Source organism: Tachyglossus aculeatus, chromosome 4 (assembly GCF_015852505.1).
Source record: "Tachyglossus aculeatus isolate mTacAcu1 chromosome 4, mTacAcu1.pri, whole genome shotgun sequence".
Classification (NCBI taxonomy): domain Eukaryota; kingdom Metazoa; phylum Chordata; class Mammalia; order Monotremata; family Tachyglossidae; genus Tachyglossus; species Tachyglossus aculeatus.
In genome coordinates this window covers 133618640-133633887 of record NC_052069.1, presented here as the reverse complement: position 1 = coordinate 133633887, position 15248 = coordinate 133618640, and the positions used below count along the sequence as shown (strand labels likewise).

Sequence of the window (15248 nt, the reverse complement as noted above, 5' to 3'; positions counted from 1 at the left end):
GGGTATCTACTACGTGCGGAGCGCCGAGGGAGGGGACGGTCCAGCGGAATTAGCGGACACGTTCCCTGCCCCTCACGAGTTTGACGGTAACAGTGGTGGTATTGAGAGAAGCGGCGTGGCTCAGTGGAAAGAGCACGGGCTTTGGAGTAAGAGCTCATGGGTTCAAATCCCGGCTCTGCCAGTTGTCAGCTGTGTGACTTTGGGCAAGTCACTTAACTTCTCTGTGCCTCGGTTGCCTCATCTGTAAAATGGGGACGAAGACTGTGAGCCCCCCGTGGGACAACCTGATCGCCTTGTAATCTCCCCAGCGCTCAGAACAGTGCTTTGCTCATAGTAAACGCTTAATAAATGCCATCATCATCATCATCATTTAGTACAAGTGCTTACTATGTGCCCAGCACTGGGGTGGGTACAAGCTAATCGGGTTGGACACGGTCCCTGTCCCACGTGGGGCTCACGGTCTCAGTCCCCCGTTTTACAGATGAGGTCACTGAGGTCCAGAGAAGCGAAGTGACTTGCCCAAGGTCACCCAGCAGACCCGTGGCAGGGCCGGGATTAGAACCCATGACCCACTGTCTCCCAGGCCCGGGCTCTCCTGGGCCTCGGTTTCCTCAACTGCAAACTGGGGATTCAATCCCCGCTCTCCCTGCTTCTTAGTCCACGGGGGACAGAGACGCTCATTGTAGACAGGGAATGTGTCAGTTTTGTACTCTCCCAAGCACTTAGTCCAGTGCTCTGCACACAGTAAGTGCTCAGTAAATACAACTGAATGACTTCCAGTTAATTATTAATCCAGTTAATGATTAACTTCCATTTAATGCCTAACCCCAGTGCTTAGAACATAGAGTAAATGCTTAACACAGATACTGTTAAAAACACACACACACACACACACACACAGAGTAAATAAAATCTTGGGTGGTGACCGTTTTGGGGAGAGAGAGCGGGGCAGGTTTGGGAAATGTTAGGGAGGAAAAACAGACATCTGGAAAGTGAAGGATGGGATAACACCAAGGCCATATCAGCTTCCGGGACCAGGTGGACAAGGATGTTGTCCACCGTGATGGGAGAATTAGGGGGAGGAGAGGATTTAAGGACGGACGATGACTTGGGCTAGAGGCGCTGGAGGAAGATCCACGCGGAAGCGTCCCCGAGGCAGGAGGAGATTCATTCCATCGTATTTATTGAGCGCTTACTGTGTGCAGAGCACTGTACTAAGCGCTTGGGAAGTCCAAGTTGGCAACATCTAGAGACGGCCCCTACCCGACAGCAGGCTCACAGTCTAGAAGGGGGAGACAGGGAACAAAGCAAAAGATATTAACAGAATAAAATAAATAGAATGAATATGTACAAGTAAAATAAATCAATAAATAGAGTAATAAATATGTACAAACATATTCATTCATTAATTGTATCTGTTGAGTGCTTACTGTGTGCAGAGCACTGTACTAAGCGCTTGGGAAGTACAATTTGGCAACATATAGAGATGGCCCCTACCCAACAGTGGGCTCACAGTCTAGAAGGGGGAGACAGGGAACAAAGCAAAAGATATTAACAGAATAAAATAAATAGAATAAATATGAACAAGTAAAATAAATCAATAAATAGAGTAATAAATACGTACAAACATATTCATTCATTAATTGTATCTGTTGAGTGCTTACTGTGTGCAGAGCACTGTACTAAGCGCTTGGGAAGTACAATTTGGCAACATATAGAGACGGCCCCTACCCAACAGTGGGCTCACAGTCTATAAGGGGGAGACAGACAACAAAACAAAACGTATTAACAGAATAAAATAAATAGAATAAATATGTACAAGTAAAATAAGTCAATAAGTAGAGTAATAAATACGTACAAACATATTCATTCATTCATTCAATCTATCTATTGAGCGCTTACTGTGTGCAGAGCACTGCACTAAGCGCTTGGGAAGTACAATTTGGCAACATCTAGAGACGGCCCCTACCCAACAGTGGGCTCACAGTCTAGAAGGGGGAGACAGACAACAAAACAAAACATATTAACAGAATAAAATAAATAGAATAAATATGTACAAGTAAAATAAATCAATAAATCGAGTAATAAATACTTACAAACATATTCATTCATTCATTCAATCGTATCTATTGAGCGCTTACTGTGTGCAGAGCACTGTACTAAGCGCTTGGGAAGTACAATTTGGCAACATATAGAGACGGTCCCTACCCGACAGCGGGCTCACAGTCTAGAAGGGGGAGACAGACAACAAAACAAAGCATATTGACAGAATAAAATAAATAGAATAAATATGTACGAGTAAAAAATAAAGTAATAAATACGTACAAACATATATACGGGAGATGCGGGATTGAGGAGCTAGGAATCCAAGTCACTTCACTTCCCTGTGCCTCAATTCCCGCATCTGGAAAATGGGGTTGAAGACTGTGAGCCCCACATGGGACTGACCAACCCGATTAGCTTGTGTCTATCCCAGTGCTTAGAGCAGTGCCTGGCACATAGCAAGCGCTTAAATACCATAAAAAAGCTTTGGAATTTGCCAGCGTTAATTAATTCATTAATTCAGTCCTATTTATTGAGCACTCACTGTGTGCGGAGCACTGTACTAAGCACTTGGAAAGTACAATACAGCAATAAAGAGAGACAATCCCTGTCCACACCGGGCTTGCAGTCGTGGGGGGAGAGTAGAGGCATAGTACAGAGGCGGGAGCTGAAACCGGGTGAGCAGATGAGCTTCCCAAGAAGCAGTGTGGTCTAGGGTCCCGGCTCGGGAATCAGAAGGATCCGGGTTCTATTCCTGCCTCCGCCGCTTGTCTGCTGTGTGTGACCTTGGGCAAGCCACTTCACTTCTCTGTTGCCTCAGTTCCCTCATCTGGAAAATGGGGATTCAGACCGTGAGCCCCACGGGGGACAGGGACTGTGTCCAACCCGATTATCTACTGTCTACCCCAGGACCTTCTAGACTGTGAGCCCACTGTTGGGTAGGGACCGTCTCTATATGTTGCCAACTTGGACGTCCCAAGCGCTTAGTACAGTGCTCTGCACACAGTAAGCGCTCAATAAATACGATTGATTGATTGGTTGACCTTGAACAGTGCCTGGCACATAGGAGAAGCAGCGTGGCCCAGGGGAAAGAGCCCGGGCTTTGGAGTCAGAGGTCATGGGTTTGAATCCCGGCTCTGCCAGTTGTCAGCTGTGTGACTTTGGGCAAGTCACTTCGCTTCTCTGGGCCTCAGTGACCTCATCTGTAAAATGGGGATTAATCAATCAATCAATCAATCGTATTTATTGAGCGCTTACTGTGTGCAGAGCACTGTACTAAGCGCTTGGGAAGTCCAAGTTGGCAACATATAGAGACGGTCCCTACCCAACAGTGGGCTCACAGTCTAGAAGCGGGATTAAGGACTGTCAGCCCCCTGTGGGACAACCTGATCGCCTTGTAACCTCCGCAGCGCTTAGAACAGTGCTTTGCACATAGTGAGCGCTTAATAAATGCCATTATTATTATTATTATTATAGGAAGCACTTAATATAGGGGGAGGAGAGGATTTAAGGACGGACGATGACTTGGGCTAGAGGCGCTGGAGGAAGATCCCCGCGGAAGTGTCCCGGAGGCAGGAGGGGATTCATTCAATCGTATTTATTGAGCGCTTACTGTGTGCAGAGCACTGTACCGCAGTTATTATTATTATTAGTGACAGTAATAAGTCCCAGCTCCGCCATCTGTCTGTTGTCTGACCTTGAACAAGTTGCTTCACTTCTCGCTGCCTCAGTGTCCTCGTCTGCAAAATGAGGACGGAGGCGTGAGCTCCACGTGGGACGGGGACTGTGTCATCATCATCATCAATCGTATTTGTTGAGCGCTTACTATGTGCAGAGCACTGCACTAAGCGCTCGGGAAGTCCAAATTGGCAACATCTAGAGACAGTCCCTACCCAACAGTGGGCTCACAGTCTAGAAGGTCCTGGGGTAGACAGTAGATAATCGGGTTGGACACAGTCCCTGTCCCCCATCATCATCATCATCAATCGTATTTATTGAGCGCTTACTGTGTGCAGAGCACTGTACTAAGCGCTTGGGAAGTATCATCATCATCCTCATTCGTATTTATTGAGCGCTTACTATGTGCAGAGCACCGCACTAAGCGCTCGGGAAGTCCAAATTGGCAACATCTAGAGACAGTCCCTACCCAACAGTGGGCTCACAGTCGAAAAGGGGGAGACAGAGAACAAAACCAAACATACTAACAAAATAAAATGAATAGAATAGATATGCACAAGTCCATCCTGATACTCTCATCTCCACCCCGGCGCTCAGTACAGTGCCCGGCACCTGATCAGAGCTTAACGAATGCCACCTGTGCGCCCAAACCAAGCGGGGTTGGGGCGAGGGAGATCCAACTGGGAAAAGTTGCGTCCCGGCTGCGTCCCACCGCCCCGGATTGGACTCCCCTCTCCCCAGGAGCTGCTGCTGAAGAGGGCGGCCGACCTCGTGGAGGCCCTGTACGGAATGCCGCACAGTAACCAGGTACCCGTCTTCCAGCTCCCAGCGTCCCCCTCCCTTGCGCCGGTACCCGAGGAGTAGTCGGTGCTATTTACTGAGCGCTTTTTGCACCCAGAGCCCTGGACTAAGCGCTTGGGAGCGTCCGGTAGAACAGAGTTGGCAGCCGTGTTCCCTACCCGCCGTGGTCTAGAGGGCCAGTGCGGGGTGACTGAATCAGTGGTATTTTGCTCAGCGCTTAGAACAGTGCTTTGCACATAGTAAGCGCTTAATAAATACCATTATTATTATTACTATTATTTATTGAGCGCTTACTGTGTGCGGGGCACTGTGCTAAGCGCTTGGCAGTGCACAGTATAACAAAGTCGGTAGACGTGTTCCCCACCCACGCCGAGCCTACGGTCTAGAGCGGTTACTGTGTGCCGAGCACTGTGCTAAGCGCTTGAGGGAGTAGAAGCAGCGTGGCTCAGTGGGAAGAACCCGGGTTCGGGCGTCAGAGGTCATGGGTTCTAATCCCGGCTCCGCCACTCAACGGCTGTGTGATTTTGGGCAAGTCGCTTCACTCCTCTGTGCCTCGGTTCCCTCATCTGTAAAATGGGATTGAAGACCGTGAGCCCCACGTGGTACGACCTGATCACCGTGTATCCCCCCCAGCGCTTAGAACAGTGCTCTGCACGTGGTAAGCACTAACAGATGCCATCATTATTATTATTACTGTTCTTATTATGGGCTCAAATCCCAGCTCTGCCAATTCTCAGCTGTGTGACTTTGGGCAAGCCACTTAACTGCTCTGTGCCTCAGTTACCTCATCTGTAAAATGGGGATGAAGATTGGGCAAGTCACTTAACTTCTCTGTGCCTCAGTGACCTCGTCTGTAAAATGGGGATGAAGACTGTGAGCCCCCCCCGTGGGACAACCTGATCACCTTGTAACCTCTCCAGCGCTTAGAGCAGTGCTTTGCACGTAGTAAGCGCTTAATAAATGCCGTTAAAAAAGACCAGTTGGTAGACACATTCCCTGCCCACAGCGAGCTTACGGTCTAGGTCGCTTACCTCGTGCCAAGCGCTGTACTAAGCGCTTGGGCAATCCAGTGAAACGGATTTGGTAGAGACGTTCCCTGCCCACAGCGAGCGGACGGTCTAGGCGGGACGTCCGCCCCGCCTGGCTCAAGGGGTCCCGTCCCCTCAGGGTGAGCCCAGCCTAAATCATTTAATCATTCATTCAGTCGTATTTATTGAGCGCTTCCTATGCGCAGAGCACTGTACTAAGCGCTTGGGAAGTCCAAGTCGGCAACATCTAGAGACGGTCCCTGCCCAACAGCGGGCTCACAGCCTAGAAGGGGGAGACCGACGACAGAACCGAACAAGTAGACAAGGGTCACGTCGGCGGAACAGATGGAATTAAAGCTGAACGCGCTTCATTAACGAAATAAATAGTAAATCCTCTTCTCCCGGGGGGCTCCGGATGTTGCGGGGGGTCCCCGCCAGAGCTGACAGCCCCCCTCCCCCTGTAGGACCTGATCTTGAAGCGGGCAACGGGCATCGCGGAGGCCTTGTACAGTTTACCCCGTCCCCCGAGCCAGCTTGGGGTCCTCGCCAACAGCCATCCTCACGCCGCTCTGGCCGGCATCGCCGGCAGCATCGGAGACGCCGCCCAGGGCATCGAGCAAGGTGGGAGTGATTTCTCGTTCAGTCGTTCATCATCATCATCATCATCATCAGTCGTATTTATTGAGGTGCAGAGCACTGTACTAAGCGCTTGGGAAGTACAAATTGGCAACATATAGAGACAGTCCCTTCCCAACAGTGGGCTCACAGTCTAGAAGGGGGAGACAGAGAACAAAACATATTAACAGAATAAAATGAATAGAATAGATATGTACAAATAAAATAAATAAATAAATAAATAAATAAGAGTAATAAATATGTACAAACATGTATACATATATAGAGACGTTCAGTCGTCTCTCTCGAGCGCTCACTGGGTGCGGAGCACCGTGCCGAGCGCTGGGTCCGCGGTCCGTGTCGCCCCGGCCTCACCGGGCCCCTCTCCCCCCGACTCCTTCTGGGAAGCAGTGTGGCCTAGCGGGTAGAGCCCAGGCCTGGGAGGACCTGAGTTCTAATCCTGGCTCCGCCGCTCGTCTGGACCTTGGGCAAGTCACTCCCCTTCCCTAGGCCTCGGTCCCCTATTCTGGAAAGTGGGGATTAATAACAATAACGGTAACGATGGCATTTATTAAGCGCTTACTATGTGCAAACAGCACTGTTTTAAGCGCTGGGGAGGTTACAGGGTGATCTGGTTGCCCCACGGGGGGCTCACAGTCTTCATCCCCTTTTGACAAGTGAGGGAACCGAGGCACAGAGAAGTTAAGCGACATGCCCAAAGTCACGCAGCAGACAAGTGGCGGAGCCGGGGTTGGAGCCCTCAGTGGGACAGGAACCGTGTCCGACCCAATTTGCTTGTATCCACCCTAGTGCTTCGTACAGTGCCCGGCACGTAGTAAGCGCTTAGCAAATACCACGGTTATTGTTATTAACTCGTCTCTCCCCCGGTGCTTTGAACAGTGCTTGGCACACAGTAAGCGCTTAAAAAGTACCGTCGTTATTATGATTATTATTCTGGTTAGCCTTGCCCTCGCTGTCCCTTTTTCCCCCGAACTGTTACGCCCTCCCTCTTCATGCCCATCACTTCACCCACCCCCTGCCCCCCACCCCGCTGAAGCCCGATGTCCCCGGCAGGTTTCTCCCGCACCACCACGACCAGCGGAGGCGGCGGAGGAGGAGGAAGAGAAGGAGGGTCTCCCCTCCCCAACGCTTACGTGCCCAGCTCTAGCCCTCAGCAGAGCAGCTACAGCTCCGTCACGCCGAGCGTCGGCGGCTACGGGGCCGCGGGCATGGCCAGTCTAGGTGTGCCGGCCTCCCCCGGCTTCCTCAACGGCTCCACCGCAAACTCGCCCTACGCCAGTGAGTCTGGGCCCCTGCCCCCCGCCTCCAAGACCACCGGTGGGGCCTCCCCCGGCCTCCCGGCCTCCCGGCCTCCGGCCCGCTGACGGGCTCACCTGGGCACCGGGCGGGGAGATGGGGGAAGGGGATGCTGGCCCTCTGGGTCTGATTCAAGTCTCCCGTCCGGGGGCATTGCCGGGGCGGGAGCCGGGTTCCTCGGCACAGCCCTAGGATGCCCTTCCTTGCCCTCCCCGTCCCTTCCGCCCGCATTGCCTTCTAGGGCGGCCGGCCTCTCCTCCCTGGGCCCGCTGCTTTCCGCCCCGAGCCTTTCCCTGCCGGCCCGGCTCTGGTCTTCCTGCTGGGAATGGGGTCCGGAAGCCCGAAGGGCACGGGATGTGGCCTTCCTTCGATGCCCCAGTACGGCCTGCTCCCGCCTCCATGGCCACCCTGCCAGGGAGGGCAGGCCGGCCCCAGGGGAGGGTGAGGCACCCAAAACAGGTGCCACCCCCGCCCTGGCCCGCCTGGCCGCCCCCCCCCGGGGGTCGTTCCCTCTAGCCCCCCGCTGGCCGCCTCCTCCGTCTCCCTCCCAGCCGCCGCCTCCACCAGCGTGTTCTCCTTCTCGCCGGTCAACATGATCTCTGCTGCCGTTAAGCAGAAGAGCGCCTTCGCCCCCGTGCTGCGCCCGACCGTCTCCTCGCCTCCGCCCTGCAGCGGCCTGCAAGGTGAGCCGGCTGATCTTCGACCGGGCGGAGGGTAAGGGAGAGGTGGGCCCCGGGTGGCCCGGCCAACCCCGGTGCCAACTTGAGGGGGCCGGCGGGGGCTGGGTTGGTGGGTGCCCTGCCCGACGGTGCCCGTCGGAGCCCTCGGGGAGGGGCGGCTCTCGGCCTGGGGTCCCCCGCTCCTGCAGGGAACGCGTCTGTTTACGGTTCTAGCGTCCTCTCCCAAACACGTAGTGCGGCGCTTCGCACGCTCGGTGAACGCGATTCAGTCGAATGAGCGATTGGCGGGCCGGGGAGGGTGCTGCCGGTTTGTTGACCCCGGTCCCTGTCGTCGGGCCCCGGTAGCCGAGCAGCCGGGTGACTTCCCGCTGCCCTCCGACTGGAGATTGTTGCCAATTTGTACTTCCCAAGCGCTTAGTACAGTGCTCTGCACGTAGTAAGCGCTCAATAAATACGATTGATGATGATGATGGAGGGTTGACCGGGATCCCGAATGGCCTCCCCAGCACCTCCGAAACGACCGAGTTCCGGTCGCGTCGGAGAGGTGGTCCGCCTTACCTCGGGGCCGGACTCCACCCCGTGCCTTCTGCCCCAGTTTCAGGAGGGGGAAACTGAGGCTGGGGTGGAGGGGCCCCTCGAGGGTACGGCTACAGCTGGGAGCCACCCAGGGAGGCTACCGTTTTGTCGTCCGTCCCCCCCCTTCGAGCCTGTGAGCCCGCTGCCGGGTAGGGACCGTCTCTAGATGTTGCCGACTTGGACTTCCCAAGCGCTCGGCCCGGTGCTGTGCACGCAGTGAGCGCTCAATAAGTACGATTGAACTGAATGAACGACCGGGCCGGGTCGGCCCACTTCCCGTCTGTCTCCCGGTCCCGTCTGTGTCCCCGCCCTTGTCCTTGTCTCTCCCCCCCGGGCCGCCCCCGTTCCTGCCCTGCTCTGCCCACCCAGACCAGGAGTTTGAGGACGCGGACAAGTTTCCCCCTGCCTCTCGGGCCTTGCAGGGAGTGGCCTACTCCTGAACCCCGTAAGTACCCGCTGGGTGCAGGATGGGGGGATGGTGGGCGGGGGTTCCCTCTGGCTCCATCTGTCCTGCCTCCCCCCCGGGATCCCTCCCCAGGTCGGGCCCTGGGTTCGACAACCCAGCCCGCACGCTTCGCCCCTCTGACGCCAGCCTTCTCACTGTACCTCGTTCTCATCTAGCTCTCTCTCACGCCATCCCACCTCTGGGCTGGAGTCCCCTCCCTCCTCATATCCGACAGACAACGACTGTCCCCCGCTCCAGAGCCTTCTCGGAGGCCCATCTCCTCCAAGAGGCCTTCCCGGACTGAGCCCCCCTTTCCTCTTCTCCCACTCCCTTTACTCGTCCCCCGTCCCGGCCCTACAGCGCTTAGGTCCATAGCTGCTATGTTCTTGATTTATATTAATGCCAGTGTCCCCCTCTAGACTGTCAGCTCACTGTGGGTGTATCGTACTCTCCCTAGAGCTTAGTCCAGTGCTCCGCGCACATTAAGGGCTCAATCGGTACGATTGACTGACTGACTGAGTAGTGGCCGCGTGAAGTTAGCCAGGGTTCAGCGCTCCTTGCCATCCTCCTCTCCCCAGCCACGTCCGGCGGCCTAGGGGAGCGGACCCGGAAGGAGCCACCCGTGCCCTCGGGCCTCGCCCCAGATCTCCAGGACGCTCGGACGCAGAGGAGACCACCCCAGCCCTACGCCGGTTCCAGCGTGGGCGAGCGTGAGGCTCGGAAAGGACCCCAGTCCCGCCATCCACCGGGGCCCGTCAGGGCGGAGGAAGCCGGATCTGGCCGGGCCCCCCTCCCCGGCCAGGGAAGGGAAGAGGAAAAGTTGGGGCTTAGGGTAGGGGTCCGGGGTTAGATATCAGAAGTGTGGAGGGAGGGAGGGATACCCAGGGATGGGTTGGAGGCAGTGAGGCTCTGCCTCCACCTCTGCCTCAGTCCCTGTCCCCAGTCTCCAACCCCGCCCTGCTCCCCACTGCCATTGAATACCCAGCCTCCTCCTGCTAGGGCCCCCTGGCCTGCCAGGGTCTGGCTTCAAGCGCTTAGTACAGTGTTCTGCACCCAGTAAGCGCTCAATAAATACGATTGATTGATTGGCTGAGGCCCAGAGAGACAGTCCTAGGGGAAAGATGGCGGCGGGGCGCGGAGCAGCGCCTCTTCTCCAAAGGCCCGGACGAGCTGGCCCTGTTCCCCCTGAGCCGTCCCGCCCCCGTCTAGACTGTAAGCTCCTTGTGGGCAGGGAACGTGCCTGTTTATTGTTGTATTGTCCTCTCCCAAGCGCTTAGTCCAGTGCTCTGCACCCAGTAAGCGCTCAATAAATACGTTTGAATGAATGAGTGGATGAATGAGTGAACGAATACCCTCATCTCCCCAGGCCGCCGGGGCGCACCCGGCCTCACCTTGCCGGCCCTCTGGTCTCCCAGCCCTGCCCCAATTCCTGACCGTGATGGGGGCCTCCCCTTGCCCCGTGGGCCTAGGAAAGGAAATGGAAAACTCTCCCAACCCTGAAAGCAGCCGAGGACAGGTTTTTCGTTTTTCCCGCCCTGGCACCGGCCCCTCTCTTCAGGTCTAGAGAGCCGCTTGGCTGCCCACAGCTACTATCCCACCTCCACCCTCCCCCTGCGCCCCGGCCCCCGCCCCACTTGCCAGCGGGCACCACTGAGGCACACGGGACCACCCACCCAGCTCTCTCTCTCTTTCTCTGCCCCCTCCTCTTCCTCCATCCTCACCTCTCCGGCTCGGACGGTCCGTTTGCCCGTCTGCCTCCCTCTCTTTCCTGGTCCTGCCCCATTCCCCCCCGGCCCCCCAGCCTGGCCCCAGACCCCTCGCAGGTGGCCACGGGAGTCTGTCCCAAGCCGTCCGGGAGAAAGCAGAACAATAAATACCGCTGCGAAACCCCCGGCTTCCGGAGTTCCTTTTTATCTTTCTTTTTTCTTTCGCGGCACTGTCCTAAGCGCTGGGGTAGACACAAGCTAATCAGGTTGGACACGGTCTCCGTCCCTCATGGGGCTCACAGTCCGAGTAGGAGGGAGAACTGAGGCGCCGAGAAGGGAAGTGACTTGCAAACAGTGTGGCCTAGTGGGTAGAACGTGGGTCTGAAAGCCAGAAGGACCTGGGTTCTAATCCTGTCTGCCAAATTCATTCATTCATTCAGGCATTTATTGAGCGCTTACGGTGTGCAGAGCACTGTACTAAGCTCTTGGGAAGTACAAGTTGGCAACATGTAGAGACGGTCCCTACCCAAATGCCTGCTGGGTGACCTTGGGCGAGTCACTTCACTTCTCTGTGCCTCAGTATATGTATATATGTTTGTACGTATTTATTACTCTATTTTACTTGTACATATCTATTCTATTTTATTTTGTTAATATGTTTTGCTTTGTTCTCTGTCTCCCCCTTCTAGACTGTGAGCCCACTGTTAGGTAGGGACCGTCTCTATATGTTGCCAACTTGGACTTCCCCAGCGCTTAGTACAGTGCTCTGCACACAGTAAGCGCTCAATAATTACGATCGATTGATTTTAATGGTATTTGTTAAGCGCTGTTCTTAGTGCTGGGGTAGATTGGGTTGGATACAGACCATGTCTTCACATGGGGCTCACAGCCGTAGTCCTCATTTTACAGATGAGGGAACTAAGGCCCAGAGAGGTGAAGTGACTTACCCCAGGTCTCACAGCAGACAGGTGGCAGAGCTGGGATTGGAACCCGGGTCCTCTGGCTTCTCTGCGTCTCCACTTTCATCTCTGATGCTTCTCTGGGTATCGGGGCGTTTTGAGGGGAGAGGAGGAGGGAGTGGAGTCCTCGCTTTCTCACCCCTACCCTCCTTCCTCCCTCACGGCAGGGCCCCGGAGAAGAGAGCCAACCCAAGAAGCCCTTCTCCCTTCCCCTCGCCCCGGGGTTGGAGTCCAAGACACTGCCCTTCCCAGACACCCCCCCGACCCCTCGCCCCAGTCTCCGGGCCCGGCCCTGCTGAGAGCTCACCTCCTCCAGGAGGCCTTCCCAGACTGAGCCCCTTCCTTCCTCTCCCCCTCGTCCCCCTCTCCATCCCCCCCATCTCACCTCCTTCCCTTCCCCACAGCACCTGTATATATGTATATATGTTTGTTCGTATTTATTACTCTATTTTACTTGTACATATCTTTTCTATTTATTTTATTTTGTTAGTAGGTTTGGTTTTGTTCTCTATCTCCCCCTTTTAGACTGTGAGCCCACTGTTGGGTAGGGACTGTCTCTAGATGTTGCCAATTTGTACTTCCCAAGCGCTTAGTACGGTGCTCTGCACATAGTAAGCGCTCAATAAATACGATTGATGATGATGAGGGGCGAGTCAGGGTGGGGAAAGCAGGGGGCGAGGAGAAAGCAGGGCAGCATGGCATGGTGCGGGGATAGAGCACGGGCCTGGGAATCAGAAGGTCATGTGTTCTAATTCCGGCTCTGCCACTTGTCTGCTGTGTGACCTTGGAAAAGTCACTTGACTTCTCTGGGCCTCAGTTCCCTCAACTGTAAAATGGAGATTGAGACTGTGAGCCCCATGTGGGACGGGGACTGTGCCCAACCCGATCTGCTTATATCCACCCCAGCGCTTAGGACAACTGCCTGGCACATACTAAGCACTTAACAAACACCATTGTTATTATTATTATTATTATTATTATTATTATTATTATTATTATTATTATTATTATTATTACTACTACTACTGCCAGAAGCCGGGGACTGGGAGTGGGGTGGGAAGGGAATCACTTGATCAATCGATGGTATTGAGCACTTACTGTGTACAGAGCCCTGTTCTAAGCGCTTGGGACTCAGAGAAGCAGCGTGGCTCAGCGGAAAGAGCGTGGGCTTTGGAGTCAGAGGTCATGGGTTCAAATCCCGAGTCCGCCAATTGTCAGCTGTGTGACTTTGGGCCAGTCACTTCACTTCTCTGGGCCTCAGTGACCTCATCTGGAAAATGGGGACTAAGACTGTGAGCCCCCCGTGGGACATCCTGATCACCTTGTGACCTCCCCAGTGCTGAGAACAGTGCTTTGCACATAGTAAGTGCTTAATAAATGCTATTATTATGATGTCAATTTCTCTGGGCCTCAGTGACCTCATCTGGAAAATGGGGATTAAGACTGTGAGCCCCCCCGTGGGACATCCTGATCACCTTGTGACCTCCCCAGCGCTGAGAACAGTGCTTTGCACATAGTAAGCGCTTAATAAATGCTATTATTATTATGTCACTTAATTTCTCCGGGCCTCAGTGACCTCGTCTGGAAAATGGGGATTAAGACTGTGAGCCCCCCGTGGGACATCCTGATCACCCTGTGACCTCCCCAGCGCTTAGAACAGTGCTTGGCACAATAGTAAGCGCTTAATAAATGCCATTATTATTATTATTACAGTAGAACAATCAATCAATCAATCGTATTTATTGAGCGCTTACTATGTGCAGAGCACTGTACATACAGAGAACAGAATTGGCGGACACGTTCCCTGCTCACAACGAGCTCGCGGTCTAGAGGGAGAGACAGACATTAAATAAATCGGGACTGTGAGCCCACTGTTGGGTAGGGACTGTCTCTATATGTTGCCAATTTTGTACTTCCCGAGTGCTTAGTACAGTGCTCTGCACACAGTAAGCGCTCAATAAATACGATTGATGATGACGATGACTGTACTGATAGGTATGTAGGCGCCGTGGGGCTGAGGGAGGTGTGAATAAAGAGGGGAAGTCCAAATGCGAGGGCGTTGCAGAAGGGGACGGGAGAAGAGGAAATACTACTATTAGTGATAAGGGCTAATAATAAGTAATAATAATAATGAGTATAAGTATAATAAATACTTTGCCCCCCTCTCAGGGTCGCACCTGGAGAGTTCCCAGTACTCTTCCAGTCTCGGCTACTGGAGGGAGAGTCAAGCAGGGGCCTACTCACTCCATTCCTAGCTTGGTCAGTGGCTAGCGAGTGGCCGGCCATCTGCTACAAATCAAAGCTCCCCCGTGCCGGGCAGCGGCGGCGGCGGAGACCGGAGTTTACCGTGCGGAAGGAGGCGGCGGCGGTAAACCACTTGCGGATTTTTCCCGGGAAAACCCGGTGGCCACGCTCCCAGAACGATTGCGGACGGCGGTGGGGCGTTCTGGGAGAGATGTGGAAGCCGGGGACTGGGAGTGGGGTGGGAAGGGAATCGCTTGGTCAACCGGTGGTATTTACTGAGCACTTGCTGTGTACGGGGCCCTGTTCTGAGCGCTTGGGACTCAGAGAAGCAGCGTGGCTCAGCGGAAAGGGCGGGGGCTTTGGAGTCAGAGGTCATGGGTTCAGATCCCGGCCCCGCCAATTGTCAGCTGTGGGACTTTGGGCCAGTCACTTCGCTTCTCTGGGCCTCAGTGACCTCGTCTGGAAAATGGGGATTAAGACTGTGAGCCCCCCCCCGTGGGACATCCTGATCACCTTGTGACCTCCCCAGCGCTTAGAACAGTGCTTGGCACATAGTAAGCGCTTAATAAATGCCATTATTATTATTATTATTATTATGTGGCCTTGGCGTCGCCCCAGGTCGGAGACGACACCGTGGGACAAGACACGATGGTACTGTTTAGGTGCTTACTATGTGCCAAGCACTGCTCTGGGCACTGAGGTGGGTTCCGGCGTGGCTCGGTGGAAAGAGCCCGGGCTTTGGAGTCAGAGATCATGGGTTCGAATCCCGGCTCCGCCCCGTGTCTGCTGTGCGACTTTGGGCAAGTCGCTTAACTTCTCTGAGCCTCAGTTCCCTCATCTGTAAAATGGGGATTAAGACTGTGGGACCACTTGATCACCTTGTATCCCTCCCCCCCAGTACTTAGAACAGTGCTCTGCATGTAGTAAGTGCTTAACAAATGCCATCATCATTATTATTATTATTATGAGTAAATCAGGTTGGACACTGTCCCTGTCCCACGTGGGGCTCATACTCTAATAATAATAATAATGGCATTTATGAAGTGCTTACTATGTGCAAAGCACTGTTCTAAGCGCCGGGGAGGTTACAAAGTGATCAGGTTGTCCCACGGGGGGGCTTGCAGTCAATACCCATTTTACAGATGAGGTAACCGAGG

The 15248-nt window shown here is 54.2% G+C and overlaps 1 protein-coding gene and 1 non-coding gene across 7 annotated transcripts in view; both read left to right on the top strand.

Annotated features, from left to right (window-relative positions):
• The window catches only part of EBF4 (EBF family member 4), a 63255-nt gene extending 52836 nt beyond the window's left edge, over positions 1 to 10419 (top strand). For 4 of the 6 annotated variants that reach the window (XM_038744511.1, XM_038744509.1, XM_038744512.1 and 1 more), the window contains 6 exons: positions 4462 to 4527; positions 6014 to 6170; positions 7239 to 7463; positions 8033 to 8164; positions 9107 to 9182; positions 9761 to 10419. In XM_038744511.1, the coding sequence (XP_038600439.1) occupies positions 4462 to 4527; positions 6014 to 6170; positions 7239 to 7463; positions 8033 to 8164; positions 9107 to 9177 (651 nt within the window). In that variant the 3' untranslated portion in view covers positions 9178 to 9182; positions 9761 to 10419. Of the gene's footprint in view, positions 1 to 4461; positions 4528 to 6013; positions 6171 to 7238; positions 7464 to 7997; positions 8165 to 9106; positions 9183 to 9760 lie in introns of those variants that run through there. The other 2 variants (XR_005450338.1, XM_038744513.1) reach the window with 2 other exon arrangements.
• A 3587-nt stretch (positions 10420 to 14006) lies between these two features.
• LOC119927921 lies at positions 14007 to 14144 on the top strand. Its single transcript, XR_005450886.1, has one exon. It is a non-coding gene; the product is annotated as a small nucleolar RNA SNORA7 (small nucleolar RNA).
• The last annotated feature ends 1104 nt before the right edge of the window (positions 14145 to 15248 follow it).